Below are 16,625 nucleotides of genomic sequence, written 5' to 3'. Positions count from 1 at the left end.
TGTTTGTTGTTTAACGCAGCACTGAGCAATATTCCCAGCTGTATGGCAGGGAGTGTAAATAATCAAGCCCGGACCAGACAATCCAGAGAGATATTGTGAGCAACATTTCAGGATGAGAGGAGACTTTTATCAACTAAGTCACTGACCCTGACCCTGACCCTGACCCTGACCCCCTGATCTATTTGCTCCCAGAGAATGATCAAGACACAAGCCTCTCACCTGTTCCATTGTAGTTGTAGCAGGCACAGGTCACGTTGGCCTTCACATCACTGTCCAACTGAAACAATACCCAGCGTTAGACATAGGCCTTCACATCACTGTCCAACTGAAACAATACCCAGCGTTAGACATAGGCCTTCACATCACTGTCCAACTGAAACAATACCCAGCGTTAGACATAGGCCTTCACATCACTGTCCAACTGAAACAATACCCAGCGTTAGACATAGGCCTTCACATCACTGTCCAACTGAAACAATACCCAGCGTTAGACATAGGCCTTCACATCACTGTCCAACTGAAACAATACCCAGCGTTAGACATAGGCCTTCACATCACTGTCCAACTGAAACAATACCCAGCGTTAGACATAGGCCTTCACATCACTGTCCAACTGAAACAATACCCAGCGTTAGACATAGGCCTTCACATCACTGTCCAACTGAAACAATACCCAGCGTTAGACATAGGCCTTCACATCACTGTCCAACTGAAACAATACCCAGCGTTAGACATTGGCCTTCACATCACTGTCCAACTGAAACAATACCCAGCTTTAGACATAGGCCTTCACATCACTGTCCAACTGAAACAATACCCAGCGTTAGACATTGGCCTTCACATCACTGTCCAACTGAAACAATACCCAGCGTTAGACATTGGCACTAGTCCTATAGTCCTTGCCAAGCTGCCCAATAGGTATCATAGGGACAAGTAGAAATTTGCCATTGTTTCAGGGCTTTGAAATATGTTATCATTATAAGGACTAGTGGACTGAAGCTGTTAGTTTCTACCGCTGAATACCTCAATGCTTCATTTATCATGTCTATAGAAGTATTTCTTCGGATCAGTTGGTTTTAGCGAAGTTCATCATGATACAGCCATGAACAGTATTTCGGTCATCTCAGGCCTTGTGAGTGGGAGGAAAGCCAAAAATGACAGGTGTAGGAGAGTGAGTGAGTGGGTTGGATCTAACACCGCCTGGAACAATATTTCAGTAAATCATGACTTGTCACAACACAGTAACTGCCAGAGAATGATACAACCATGATTCAAAACAACCTCGCAGATGACCTTGACATTGGACAGACAAGCCAATATTTCATTCTGTAGTATTTGTAAAGATGCATGTAGAGGTAACTCAGACACTCAAAATCAACATGTTTTGAAAAGATGGTGACCTTGACTTTTGACAAATCTTCAACAGTTTTCCAGAGCAGAGCCCCATCCTTTAGAAGGTACATACCAAGTTTAATGACAAATGCAAAGTGTGACCTTAATCTTTTAAGAGACATTTTTCTCTCTGACCTTTACCTTTAACCTCATGGTGTGTGCCAAACAAATTCCACAATTACACATGAAATAAGTCTATTGCAGGATATCTGTTAATGTCAATAGTCTTCGCACAGTATTCAAGAGAAGAGCAATGAAGCCTCTTCTGACAAATACCTAAAAGGTGACCCTGACCTTTCAAATTTGATGTGGTAGGATTTGTTCAGAAAGACGTAGAGTGTAAAACCTTGTGTCTGCAGAGGTATCCATGCCTCAGAAACTGACTGTGATATAACCATCTGATCTTGATGTTTGATTAATCTTGATCAATTTCTTTTTAAAGCAGGTCCCCATCCTCGAGAAGGTAACACAAAGTCTAATGATAAATACATTAATATATTTTGAGAAAGTGTCACCACAATCCTTGACCTGCAAACTTTCCATGACTTGTGCCAGAAGACTTCCTCATGGCCATTTGGAAATGTTCATGGAAGAATCGTCTCTAATAATCTATGTGTGTCGTAGATCTATGAAAAATCACCGGCAAAATATATTCTCAAAGCAGACCCATTTCATAGGGATGCTAATTTTTGTGTGCCAATATTAAACATCGATCAGGATCCAGTTATTCACAGCTTGTCTAGTGCTATGACCATAGCAAGTCTCAGTCAAGTACAGCAGCTACAGTGAGGTGAGGTGAGGTGAAATTGGGTTTAACGTCGCGTCCAAGATTATTGCACTTATATAGCGACGTGCATGTACATGTGTGTGTTTGTGTGGCTGCTTGTACTAGTCCGGACTGATGCCGATTTATAGTGCTAGCTCACTGAGATACCATGCCGCAGTTTAACATGAATACCCCACTCAGACACAGTATACTGACTCCGAGCCGACCAGTCCTTGTTTTAGCCCCTTAATGCCGAGCGCCAGACAGGGTAACAACAAGTACCATCTTTTAACGTCTTTTGGTATGACGCGGCCGGGGATCGAACGCCGGACCTTCCGCTCACCGGGCGGACGCTCTACCACAAGACCACGGAGGCGGTCACAGCAGCTACAGATGCGTGGAGATAAATAAAAAACATACCAGATGATGAGGGCAAAATTTCTTCAGCACTCCGCCATTGACATCCTGCAAACAAAGAGAGTGATTAGTCTACATTGCTGACAGACAGAACCCTACTGGGCAGATACAAGTGAGGTGATGAAATGGGGTTTTACATGGCGTTCAAGATTTTTGCACTTATATAGCGATGTGCATGCACGTGCACGTTTGGTCCACACCAAATAGACCTTTAAGCACACTCAGTACCTCTACAGTTAACCCATACCATACTACATCTTGTTGGTTTGTTGTTTAACTCCGCACTCAGCAATATTCCAGCTATATAACGGTGGTCTGTAAATATCATGAGCATCGATCCACGCAACTGGGATCGATGACATGCATCAACCAAGTCAGCGGGCCTGACCACCCGATCCCGTTAGTCGCCTTTTACGACAAGCATAGTCACCTTTTACGGCAAGCATGGTTTGCTGAAGACCTATTCTACCCCGGAATCTTCACAGGTCCCATACTACATCACTAATCCCTGTGTAATGTGTAATTTCAAACAGTGGGTATAATGTTCACATGTTCCTATTATCTTATGTGACAATGGCAGCAGACAGGCCGACGTATCAACCTAGTGCAACCTGATTTTGTTTGGTGCAGCTAGATTTTCATGTCAACATGCACCTGGTGCAAGTTTAATCAAGTTCCTGATACCGAGCCCGGTCGATGTTTAGCAACAATAGTATTCTGCTATCAGAAACCCACATATACATGTCTGACCAGGCCAGAGTAGGAAATACTGTAGGACATGGAAATCAACTACTCCAAAGAACCAGATGTTTTAAATGAGCCGTAAAATTGACACTAAACTTCAAGTATATAATATGTCAGTTACTTCCTGACAGTGAGTGAGTGAGTTTAGTTTAACACTGCTTTTAACAGTATTCCAGTTATATCACGGCATGTCAGCTTAAAGTGGGAGGAAAGCCCGAAGTGATGCAGGTCTTATACGTTGACCACTTCGGTGAAACCCACGAGCATGGGTATGGTGCTGACAAAACTAGAAACATAATTAGAGAACCGGGATTCAAGCCCCAATCATAGGTTTCTGGAGTGCCCAAGGGACGCAACTCTGCACAGCAAATCGTGGCGCCTTGGACGACTGGGCCACCCATGCCCCCTCTTCCTGACAGTGTTATTGTACAAGGACTCTACACAACCCTCACCTCTGCAATCCTTCTCTTGTCATAGACTCTGGAAAGGAAGCCCATACATAACATTAGTACAAGCTTTCAAAACATTACACGCCTCCTGCAACAAAATGTACAATCAAATCAAATCCGGAGAAATGCAACATAAATTACCTAGAAAATGTAAATACATGGAAAAATACATCCATGGCCTTAAAAAAACTGGAGATGATTATTAGCTTATAGATTAAGTGACTTGCAAAACACATTGATTACTTACCCTTATCAGTCAGTCAGTCAGACTGTAGGGACAAAATGGCGTCACAGTGTTTGATATGATGTTAACTGATTGATGCTGCTCATAGGATGAGTTGCCACACTGGCAGTTGCAAAGCAGACCTCATATTGTCACACGAACATATTGCACAGAAAACATGTCTTGGTTGGTTGGTTGGTTGGTTTGTTGTTTTACGCCGCGCTCAGCAATATTCCAGCTATATGACGGCAGTCTGTAAATAATCGAGTCTGGACCAGACAATTTTAGTGATTAATCTCATGAGCATCAATCCGCACAATTGGGATCGATGACATGCATCAACCAAGTCAGCGAGCCTGACCACCCGATCCCGTTAGTCGCCTTTTACGACAAGCATAGCAGGGTTAGAAACTAACAGTTTTTGTCCACTAGTCCTTATAATGATAACATATAGCAAAACCCTTAAAATTGGCCAATTTCTACTAGTCCTTAGGATACCTTTATCATTGGGCAGTTTTGGTAAGGACTACAGGACTAGTGCCATTTCTAACGCTGCATAGTCGCCTTTTACGGCAAGCATGGGTTGCTGAAGACCTAGTCTACCCCGGAATCTTCACGGGTCACATGGTATACATGTTATATGTGTCACTAGTGGGGAGGATGAGCTGAAAATCCCTCACACCTGTAAGTATCACACGTAACTCATAGCAACCTGTACATGAAAACATATAGGACATAAAGAGATCAGACACTCTCTTGTTTTAAGTTTGTTTGTTTGTTTGTGCTGAACATCGCACTCAGCAATATTCCAGCTATATGACGGCAATGCTGGACCAGACACTCAAGTGATTGACAACATGAGCATCGATCCACACAATTGGGATCAATGACATGCATCAACCAAGTCAGTGAGCCTGACCACCCGATTCTGTTAGTCGCCTCCTACGACAAGCATAGTCACCTTTTACTGCAAGCATGGGTTGCTGAAGACCTATTCTACCACAGATCTTCACAGGTTTTTAAGTAACAACTTTCACACTGAAGCAACTTGGCACTAGTGTGCTGTCTCCTTGTCACATGTCAAGGTATCCAGTGGACCAGCAGAATTTCATTCTTTCATCACTATTAACAGAAAATGTCCCTCTCAAGAAAAATCATGTTTTTAAATAAAACTGTCAGGTCAGTAACGTTTGGTTAACGGACATTCCCGATTTCCTCCCCCACGGCTGAGCTTGACACAAGGTACATGTAGGATGATACAACTCGGAACAAACAAATCTGGTGGCTAGCCAGTATCAGAGGAACTAAGCTTGCATCACAAGCTCATTGTTTTCTCTTGAAAAATCGACAATCTGGTCTAAACTGACCTGGGCCAACTTGCACAAAGCGATCTTAGCGCTAAGATGATCGTAACTCACATACTTTAACATAGGCTTACGATAGTCGAGTGGCTCCAGGGCCCACTTGCACAAAGCGATCTTAGCGCTAAGGTGATCGTAACTCCCATACTTTAACATAGGCTTACAATAGTTGTAGCGCTAAGATCGCTTTGTGCAAGTGGGCCCTGATGTCTAATGGCAGGCACCGGCTGTAAACAGGACAGACTGTGGTGGAAGAGCAAAGGCTGACAGTGACAGAAATAGGTTCTAGTCCCTTAGTCCTTGTCAAACTGCCAAGGTATCACAAGGACAAGGAGAAATTTGCCACTTTGAAGGGTTATCAGGACTACAGGACTAATATACAGACAAGAGGTATTTTACATTTCGCCTATGTTCTGAGATTTTTGAAGGAGTATATTCAGGCTAATGAATGTTTCAGGGTAATTTGTATCCCCAGGATTAAAGAGTGTGTGTGTGTGTGTGTGTGTGTGTGTGTGTGTGTGTGTGTGTGTGTGTGTGTGTGTGTGTGTGTGTGTGTGTGTGTGTGTGTGTGTGTGTGTCTGTGTGTGTGTGTGTGTGTCTGTGTGTGTGTGTGTGTGTGTGTGTGTGTGTGTGTGTGTGTGTGTGTGTGTGTGTGTGTGTGTGTGTGTGTGTGTGTGTGTGTGTGTGTGTGTGTGTGTGTGTGTGTGTGTGTGTGTGTGTGTGTGTGTGTGTGTGTGTGTGTGTGTGTGTGTGTGTGTGTGTGTGTGTGTGTGTGTGTGTGTGTGTGTGTGTGTGTGTGTGTGTGTGAGTGAGTGAGTGAGTGAGTGAGTGAGTGAGTGAGTGAGTGAGTGAGTGAGTGAGTGAGTATGGTTTTACGCCACTTTTAGCAATATTCCAGCAATATCACGGCGGGGGACACCAGAAATGGGCTTCACACATTGTACCCATGTCGGGAATCGAACCCGGGTCTTCGGCGTGACGAGCGGATGCTTTAACCACTAGGCTACCCGACCGCCCCAAAATTTGTAAGAAAGAATACAGATAACTATATGAGAGACTGACCTGATGTAGTGATCCCGACCTCCCACACAGAACTCGAAAGAGTTGCGTGGGTTGGAGTGGATGGAGTACAGAGCTACCTTCCGGTCATTTTCTTTGGTTGTTATCAGTCTGTGAAACAAGAACACCTCATTTATGCAGCGGACTTAAAAATATCTTTGTTTTATTTGTCATTTAAAGCCACACTCAGCAACATTCCACCACCATGATGGCGGCTGTAAATAAACACATCTGGACCAGACAAAGCAGCAATTACAAGCAAAGGTCCATGTCATCAGGGTATGTTGACACACTCACGATCAAGTCACAATGTCTGATCACCCAATTCAAGTCATGTTGCTAGGACCAATTCTAACCAGGAATCTCCATGGGTTAATGAGGATTAAGACAGAAAATGCACTTACAGTCAGTTTAGATACACCATAAAAACAGCCATATTGTGCTATACTAGTTTCATGATAACTAATTGTGAAACAGAAGGTTAATCAGATTTGTCTGTCTTTGTTTGTTGCGTAAGGCAGCACTCAACATTATCATCACAGGCACATAGCATCATATACAAACACCAAATGTGACCGACCATGAGTGAGTGAGTGAGGAAGTTGGGTTTAACGCCGCTTTAAACAGTATTCCAGTTATATCGCGGCGTGTCAGCTTAATATGGGAGGAAAGCCCGAAGTGATGCAGGTCTCAGACGTTGACCACTTCGGTGAAACCCAAGAGCACGGGTATGGTGCTGACAAACCTAGAAACATAATCGGGGTGAACCGGGATTCGAACCCACAATGATAGATTTCTGGCGTGCCCAAGCGACGTGTGGGCCACCCGTGCCCCCCGACCAGCCATGAGACAAGGGACCTTGTGGGTGAAAAATCACATTTTGACTTCCTGTTATATTTTGAAATTTCAGTATCTTGGGACCAAAAAAATACAATTGATGAGCTTCCATATAATACACAGACCCATGGCATCAAACATTTGGACTCATTTTCTGCAGTCCCATTTTTATGACATTATGAAGTACCAAGAGAAAAATACAATTTTTTTAAACAGTCTGCTGGCGTCTTTATGACGTCACAGCACAATTGTACTCTAGCACCCATAAGGTCCCTCTTCTGGTGGGTCACAAATTACATACGGCACTGGACCATTACATCGGGTGCCAGGCCTTGTACTGGTTATCTACAAAGCTGGAATGAAGGTGTGATGGAAAGTCGGAGCCCCAACCTACTTGTTAGGCTTGTCCTGTCGGAGATCCATCTCGTACGTCATCGCATCCTCCCCACAGCTGAGAAACAGGTGAGGCGAGTCGAACTCCAGGGCCAGCTACACAAACACACAGTAACAAAAAACTGTTGATAAGTTTTGCATTTCACCAACATTAGCTTCTTTCTGTTTGTAGGGTATTCTTAGGCAAGGCAAAAAATAATAGACTCTGTGCCAAAAACTTTCAAGTCAAAGGTGAGGTGAGGTGAAATTGGGTTTAACGTCCCACCCAAGATTATTGCACTTATATAGTGATGTGCATGCACACGTGTGTGTGTGTGGCTGCTTGTAGACTGATGCCGATTTATAGTGCTAGCTCACTGATATACCATGCCACAGTTTAACATGAATACCCCACTCAGACACAGTATACTGACTCTGAGCTGACCAGTCCTTGTTTTAGCCCCTTAATGCCGAGCGCCAGACAGGGTAACAAGAAATGCCATCTTTTAATGTCTTTTGGTATGACGCTGCCGGGAATTGAACCCCCGACCTTCCGCTCTCTGGGCAGACGCTCTACCACATAGGCGGTCTCAAGTCAAAGGCTCAGGAGTAACACCATCCATTCACTGGGGACAAATAATCCGTAATTCCTCAAAATTAGTTGATCATTCTCTAAATAATATCTACAAAATACCATACATTAAAGTCACCAGTGATGTTCCTATACAAATGCACTAACATCATATGACGCAGGCAGGTCTATGATTACAAAGGCAAACATATCTAGCAGCACCTAAAACCTTCACTTATTTTCTCCTGTACTTTAAGAGTAATGTACTGGCAATATATTGTGCTCTGGAATCATCATAAGGTCAAGGTCAAGGTCAAGGTCACTGTGAATGTCCTTCACCTTGTGTGCTGCCCCCTTGTGTTGGGCCAGCTTCTTGGTGCCCTTGCACACACCAGTGAGAGATAACTCCGCCAGCCTCACTTGCCCATCCCGTGCACAGCTGACAACATGACAGTCACCACTATACGGCATGAACTTTGCCTGCAACAGTCAATGTAATCCTGTGTCTTCAACAACGTTCCAGATGTATGATAGAAACATAAACTCTTTTCATATACAGATCGTATTGATGAGGATCAGGACAATTTTGTTTTTTTTACTCCTGGATAGATAAGCCCTTGTTACATCAGACTCGTAGACTTAGTTGATGCATCTCATTGCATCCCAATTGCCTAGATCAAAGCTCATGATGTCCAGGCTTGATTATTTACAGCCCGCTCTCATATAGCTGGAACATTGCTGAGTGCGGCATTAAACAACAAACAAAAAACTTTCTTTAAAACAAATATATATCTGGTTGTCCTGATTTCTGGTAAAGGCTATAAATATTCAATATCCACTCAACATGCTCAATGGTCCCAAAAATATGTCTGTGTTTGTATGTTAACCATGAGGCTACACACCCCAGTAAGCTGTGCCAGTGTTTGTATGTTAACCATGAGGCTACACACCCCAGTAAGCTGTGTCAGTGTTTGTATGTTAACCATGAGGCTACACACCCTAGTAAGCTGTGCCAGTGTTTGTATGTTAACCATGAGGCTACACACCCCAGTAAGCTGTGTCAGTGTTTGTATGTTAACCATGAGGCTACACACCCCAGTAAGCTGTGCCAGTGTTTGTATGTTAACCATGAGGCTACACACCCCAGTAAGCTGTGCCAGTGTTTGTATGTTAACCATGAGGCTACACACCCCAGTAAGCTGCGCCAGTGTTGGTATGTTAACCATGAGGCTACACACCCCAGTAAGCTGTGCCAGTGTTTGTATGTTAACCATGAGGCTACACACCCCAGTAAGCTGCGCCAGTGTTGGTATGTTAACCATGAGGCTACACACCCCAGTAAGCTGTGCCGGTGTTGGTATGTTAACCATGAGGCTACACGCCCCAGTAAGCTGTGCCGGTGTTTGTATGTTAACCATGAGGCTACACGCCCCAGTAAGCTGTGCCAGTGTTTGTATGTTAGCCATGAGGCTACACACTCAGTAAGCTGTGCCGGTGTTGGTATGTTAACCATGAGGCTACACGCCCCAGTAAGCTGTGCCAGTGTTTGTATGTTAACCATGAGGCTACACGCCCCAGTAAGCTGTGCCAGTGTTTGTATGTTAGCCATGAGGCTACACACCCCAGTAAGCTGCGTCAGTGTTTGTATGTTAACCAGGAGGCTACACACCCCAGTAAGCTGTGCAAGTGTTGGTATGTTAACCATGAGGCTACACACCCCAGTAAGCTGTGCAAGTGTTGGTATGTTAGCCATGAGACTACACGCCCCAGTAAGCTGTGCCAGTGTTTGTATGTTAACCAGGAGGCTACACACCCCGGTAGCTGTGCCAGTGTTTGTATGTTAACCAGGAGGCTACACACCCCAGTAAGCTGCGTCAGTGTTTGTATGTTAACCATGAGGCTACACACCCCAGTAAGCTGTGCAAGTGTTGGTATGTTAACCATGAGGCTACACGCCCCAGTAAGCTGCGTCAGTGTTTGTATGTTAACCAGGAGGCTACACACACACCCCGGTAGCTGTGCCAGTGTTTGTATGTTAACCAGGAGGCTACACACCCCAGTAAGCTGCGTCAGTGTTTGTATGTTAACCAGGAGGCTACACACCCCAGTAAGCTGTGCAAGTGTTTGTATGTTAACCATGAGGCTACACACCCCAGTAAGCTGTGTCAGTGTTTGTATGTTAACCAGGAGGCTACACACCCCAGTAGCTGTGCCAGTGTTTGTATGTTAACCATGAGGCTACACCCCCAAGTAAGCTGTGCAAGTGTTGGTATGTTAACCATGAGGCTACACGCCCCAGTAAGCTGTGTCAGTGTTTGTATGTTAACCATGAGGCTACACGCCCCAGTAAGCTGTGCCAGTGTTGGTATGTTAACCATGAGGCTACACGCCCCAGTAAGCTGTGCCAGTGTTTGTATGTTAACCATGAGGCTACACACCCCAGTAAGCTGTGTCAGTGTTTGTATGTTAACCATGAGGCTACACACCCTAGTAAGCTGTGCAAGTGTTGGTATGTTAACCATGAGGCTACACACCCTAGTAAGCTGTGCAAGTGTTGGTATGTTAACCAGGAGGCTACAGACCCCAGTAAGCTGTGCAAGTGTTGGTATGTTAACCATGAGGCTACACACCCTAGTAAGCTGTGCAAGTGTTGGTATGTTAACCAGGAGGCTACAGACCCCAGTAAGCTGTGTCAGTGTTTGTATGTTAACCATGAGGCTACACACCCCAGTAAGCTGTGCCAGTGTTTGTATGTTAGCCATGAAGCTACACACCCCAGTAAGCTGTGTCACTGTTTGTATGTTAACCATAAGGCTACACACCCCAGTAAGCTGTGTCAGTGTTTGTTAACCATGAGGCTACACACCCCAGTAAGCTGTGTCCGTGTTTGTAGGTTAACCATGAGGCTACACACCCCAGTAGCTGTGTCACTGTTTGTAAGTTAATCATGAGGCTACACATCCCAGTAAGCTGTGTCAGTGTTTGTTAACCAGGAGGCTACACACCCCAGTAGCTGTGTCACTGTTTGTATGTTAACCATGAGGCTACACACCCCAGTAAGCTGTGTCAGTGTTTGTATGTTAACCATGGGGTTACACACACCAGTAAGCTGTGCCAGTGTTTGTATGTTAACCATGAGGCTACACACCCCAGTAAGCTGTGCCAGTGTTTGTATGTTAACCAGGAGGCTACACACCCCAGTAGCTGTGCCAGTGTTTGTATGTTAACCTGGAGGCTACACACCCCAGTAGCTGTACCAGTGTTTGTATGTTAACAAGGAGGCTACACACCCCAGTAGCTGTGTCAGTGTTTGTAGGTTAACCATGAGGCTACACACCCCAGTAAGCTGTGCCAGTGTGTGTAGGTTAACAAGGAGGCTACACACCCCAGTAAGCTGTGTCAGGGTTTGTAGATTAACCATGAGGCTACACACCCCAGTAAGCTGTGTCAGTGTCTGTATGTTAACCAGGAGGCTACACACTCAGTAAGCTGTGTCAGTGTGTGTATGTTAACCAGGAGGCTACACAGCCCAGTAGCTGTGTCAGTGTTTGTATGTTAACCAGGAGGCTACACACTCAGTAAGCTGTGTCAGTGTTGGTATGTTAACCATGAGGCTACACACCCCAGTAAGCTGTGCCAGTGTTTGTATGTTAACCAGGAGGCTACACACCCCAGTAAGCTGTGTCAGTGTTTGTATGTTAACCAGGAGGCTACACACCCCAGTAAGCTGTGTCAGTGTTTGTATGTTAACCAGGAGGCTAAACACCCCAGTAACTGTGCCAGTGTTTGTATATTAACCACAAGGCTACACACCCAGTAAGCTGTGTCAGTGTTTGTATATTAACCATGAGGCTACACAGCCCAGTAGCTGTGCCAGTGGTTACCTGAAAGACGTTGCTCCTGTGGCCACTGTCATACACAAGGGCCGGCCGATTCCTGAGCCAGTTCCACAGCACTATGTTGAGATCATCAGACCCACTCGCCAGCAGTGTGCCTTCAGTCAGAAACAACAACAGCACAGTGAGCATGGTCAGGCCTCTCGCCTTCACTTATCCTGGGAAGCCCCTCGCTCTTTACCTTACTTTCATGGTAGTCTTAGCAGTTCAGACATAAGAAGCGAACAAAATTTCCTAAAACTGTGTAAGGAAGCAATTATTTTCAAATTATAACAAAACAAGAGCAGAATTTGGGGCCCTTTTTGCGCTCCCAATGATAAACCTGAAATTTACATCAGTCTGCATTTTCTTGTGTATGTTATAGATTATTGACAGAAACCAGTGGTGTCAAAGGGGTATATACTTGCCTAGAAATTATAGAAAAAGTCATCTTTTGCAACGTAAGTAAAATGTGAATTCATGCCACGTAACTAACTTGGCATGCTTGTAGAGACTAACATCTAGCCTCTGAAATGAACTATCTTATAGAAACAAACAGTGGTTAAGTTATAGGTATAAAGTATAACTAAAAGGAGCCTAGAGACTTTCCTTATTTGCAGATATGATCCTGCAGTCATCTAGACTTGCCTAATACATGTATTATACACTTGCATGGGCTGTATTAGATTGTTTCAGGGTCTGTATGACAGACAGGCTTACAGGCTAAATGTTTTGTTTAACACCAGAATCAACTTAATTCCATGGCCATATTATAGTTACCATGGTTACCAGGAACTATTTTGCAGGACTGATCAGTGGTTGATAGCATGAGCAAAGTATTATTAATAGTAAAGCTATCAGCAGACACCAACACAAGATTATCATGGGCATGTTGAGTGACAAGCTGATCTTCATTCTAAATCAGTCCCTACTACTAGTGGTTGAATCACCGTTGTCAGAGGCTTGTGTCCAGCAGGACAAGCGGTGCCCAGTGACATTAAAGAAACAAGTGCAAAAGTGAGCGTGGCTCACTAATACCCCCCACCCGCCTAGTGTGTCAGTAGTTTCAAATTAAATAGCTAGGATAGGGTTAGGGTTTGAAAAATTCATAAAAAAATGGAAAATTAATAAAAAGATTTTTTTTCTTTTGACTGCACCCCTCGATATGGCACAGATTATACAAAGTTTTCGGACGGACAGGTTAGGTAGGGAGATAATGAATTTGCATTAAAGATAAACCCAATGACTTTTCACTTTAGTACCCGTTAAGATCCGGGGTAGAATAGGTCTTCAGCAACCCATGCTTGCCGTAAAAGGCGACTATGCTTGTTGTATAAGGTGACTAACAGGATCAGGTGGTCAGACTCGCTGACTTGGTTGATGCATGTCATCGATCCCAATTGCATGGATCTGTGCTCATGATATCAATCATTAAAATTGTCTGGTCCAGACTCGATTATTTACAGACCGCCGTCATACAGCTGGAATATTGCCGAGTGCCGCGTTAAACAACAAACCAACCAACTTTTGACTTCAGAATTTGCAAATGTAAATTTGATACATGCACATAACATATATGTTTCAAACATGTCAAATATCATGTATATGATGGTGGCCCACAAGTAATCCAATCTGGACCAGACAATCCAGTGACATCTTCCATGGAAAGGGAGTCAACGGACTATAAAAGTCCTCATGTCGTCCAGTTTCCTTTTTATAGTCAGTTAACTCCCTAATGAAGATGATCCAGTGATTGATGGTATGAACACCAATCCACACCATTGGGATACAATGACACGCTATCAACCAAGTCATGGCCTTGGCCAGCTGATGTATTCGGTCACACGGATACCTTCAAGGCTACAGATGAAGTTGTAAGTGCGGTTGCACATGATTTACATCTTCAGTAGGCTGAATGGTTGAATGATCAGTTTTAATAAGCAAGTGCTTGATTTCAAATACTCAATCCCTAATTTCCACAATGACACTTAATGTTTCTTTTACAAGAGACAAAATCATGGACAGATTTCCACCCATAACCACTCCTTCCAATTTTAAACATAACCCTAATCCTTAAATATTTGTAACTTTTGCTTGTTCTGCATGTTAACTATTTTTTACATAAATATTTTTCTTATACTTCTTGCATTGTATCTAGCCAGGGGTTATGATTCTTATAAATATCAGTGCAGGGGTCAAGGGCAGAAGTTTTATCTCCAGGGGTTTCATGGGTCCAAAATGCATAGAATGGACGAAATATAAAGAATGTGTTGCGTCCTGAGGGAACCACAATAATATTACTTGCACCAAATTCTTGAAAAGAGACAAAGGTCCTGTGATTAAAGTAATTACCAAATTTTAAAGTAAAGTACACCACAGCATTTCATTACTTTACAAGACCCTCATCAGAGCTACAGATAAGCTGCGTATTTGCGTAAAACCCAATCCCTCCGCCCCCAAAAAATATTCAAAACCTAATTACTTTCAATTAACTTGCGTACATAAACACATGCATTAAATGAAAAACTCAAATGTTTAAAAACAGCTCGCATAAATACCCACTGAAGCTTTTAAGCATGCGTACAACGGAGCTAATTTCTGAAACACAATTACGAGCTAATTTACTTTCTGAGTCAAGCCTATACTTAGAACCGTTTATATACAAAAAACCAATAGAGTGATGAATAGAAGAGTGAAAAAATATTGGTTACCCAATGAAAAATGTAATAACCCAATAAAAATAGAAACCTTCGAGTAAAAACTCAATTGTTCAAGAAGTTATCTGGAGCTCTGCCTCATAATTCATTTTAGGTAATTAAAGTAATTATTGGGGGTCCCTTGAGTTGGACCCCTAGTTTTGCAAGTTAGGGTAAAATCCTATGGTGTAATTTGCAATTTGTGTTACAAAAAGGAGGTTCTCAGGACATGGCAGAGCCATCACTGCTGAAAAAAGATTTACCGATTCTGTTGAAGTGTAAAGCGTTGACGCATCCCTCATGATATTCCATCCTATACTGTAACTTTAGTCTTTGTACCATTTGAAGACTACCCTGAATCTTCTCACGAAATAAGGATGGAGGTGATCTATTGGTGTAACCATACTCTCGATCACGCAAGTCTGACACAGCTCTCCATTTATGACGTGGTCTGATGCCATCGTCATCAACGTCCATCTCATCCTCACTTTCAGATTCAGATTCTTTCTTCTTGCCGGTGTCAGCATTTTCATTGTCACTGTCCTCAGAGTCACTTGAGGATGAATTGCTACGCTCATGCCTTCGCTTACGTGTGCCAGGGGATCCCGTGTTTGTTTCGGAGTCATCTGCAACAATATTTGTGGATGTATCACTGACATCATGATGTGGACTAGTAACGGGAGACTCAGTCATATTAGAGGTAGCAACATTTTCACTATCATCGGTGTCATTACAATCACGCATACCTGTGCTTTCGGATGAATCGATCCCTACATCTGATGTTTCTTCTGATTTAGCTTTTACATCTTCCCATTTGACATCACTGACCGATTCACTTTGTGAACAAGCAGCACTGTCATTCAGTGATTCACTGCACTCCGCATCTGACATCTCTTTTGCACTTGTAGTTGGAGACTTCTCCATGTCAATACCACTGTCATCTTTCTTGAGACTTCCTAAAGTGAAGTTTTCCCTGGACGTCATACTAGATTCTGACAAGTCATCGCTCGTGGTTGATGTTGGGAGGTTGGACTTGTCATCAAATTCAACAAAATCGTTCTTGTTGCCTGAGCCACTGCAAAGTCCATTTCCTTCGGTGTTATTGTTTGTGCTTGAAACCTCTTGATCTGATGCATCTGCCATCTTGCACGATGTTGCAAGACACTTCTCACGCAGATTGGGTAAATTGATTGGAGATGATCTCCGTATTGTTTCCTTAATGAGTTTTCAAAATATTGCAACTGTCATGACGCTCCGATGATCTCATGCTCTGAAACGTAGAAAAACGAGATACTACTAATCTCAAATACACTAATTTGTCGTTCAAAGACTGAATTATATGACTAGATAGGCTGGGCGTCTTGAGTGATTAAGCGGCCATATTGGGACATGAATTTACATCCAATAACAAGTCACTCGGATCAAAATGTCAAAATAAACAAAACGTTATTGGCTATACTGTCAATGACATTATATGAAATGAAAGGCTGGACTTTGTCATGCAATGTATTGTTATTAACGAGCGAGAGGTACATGCGCACCAATTTATCTCCGAGGAAGTGCGCAAAGTGTTCTCAGGAAATGTTTCCAAGCTTCTCAGCTGTGTCGAGATAATCCTTGTTTTCGTCTCGCATTTGGGCAGTGAATGGGAAACCAAGAGGTGATTGGTCAAATTTATCCACTCAAGAGGAGATAAAATTATCACAGTTATACATGTATTATTGGATTTGGAGTTCTATCACTATAGTTTTAATTTAATTTGATCATTATTTATATTAATTATTACTGCGCAATACATGTAGGATTCTTTCACGGATCTTGTGTATCTCGGGCACAATGTGTATCTCAAATCGATTGACGGAT

At 43.2% G+C, this 16,625-nt stretch overlaps 1 protein-coding gene across 3 annotated transcripts in view; it reads right to left on the bottom strand.

The window, feature by feature from the left end:
• LOC124150188 (DDB1- and CUL4-associated factor 8-like) overlaps positions 1 to 16,406 on the bottom strand; it is a 30,894-nt gene extending 14,488 nt beyond the window's left edge. For 2 of the 3 annotated variants that reach the window (XR_007218849.1, XM_048386952.1), the window contains exons 1-9: positions 16,304 to 16,406; positions 15,026 to 16,032; positions 12,076 to 12,185; positions 8,531 to 8,671; positions 7,643 to 7,737; positions 6,415 to 6,522; positions 3,772 to 3,799; positions 2,579 to 2,623; positions 220 to 277 (exon numbers count right to left, since the gene is read on the bottom strand). Coding sequence is in view for 2 of the 3 variants with exons in the window: in XM_048386952.1 (XP_048242909.1) it covers positions 220 to 277; positions 2,579 to 2,623; positions 3,772 to 3,799; positions 6,415 to 6,522; positions 7,643 to 7,737; positions 8,531 to 8,671; positions 12,076 to 12,185; positions 15,026 to 15,905 (1,465 nt within the window). In the remaining variant the exon portion in view is untranslated. The remainder of the gene's footprint in view (positions 1 to 219; positions 278 to 2,578; positions 2,624 to 3,771; positions 3,800 to 6,414; positions 6,523 to 7,642; positions 7,738 to 8,530; positions 8,672 to 12,075; positions 12,186 to 15,025; positions 16,033 to 16,303) is intronic. The other variant, XM_048386953.1, reaches the window with a different exon arrangement.
• Between the last annotated feature and the right edge of the window lie 219 nt (positions 16,407 to 16,625).

The sequence above is a fragment of the Haliotis rufescens genome, unplaced genomic scaffold (genome assembly GCF_023055435.1).
Source record: "Haliotis rufescens isolate VD_foot unplaced genomic scaffold, xgHalRufe1.0.p SCAF_63, whole genome shotgun sequence".
NCBI lineage: Eukaryota > Metazoa > Mollusca > Gastropoda > Lepetellida > Haliotidae > Haliotis > Haliotis rufescens.
Note: the sequence above shows the minus strand (reverse complement) of the source record. Positions and strands in the feature narration are given on the sequence as shown.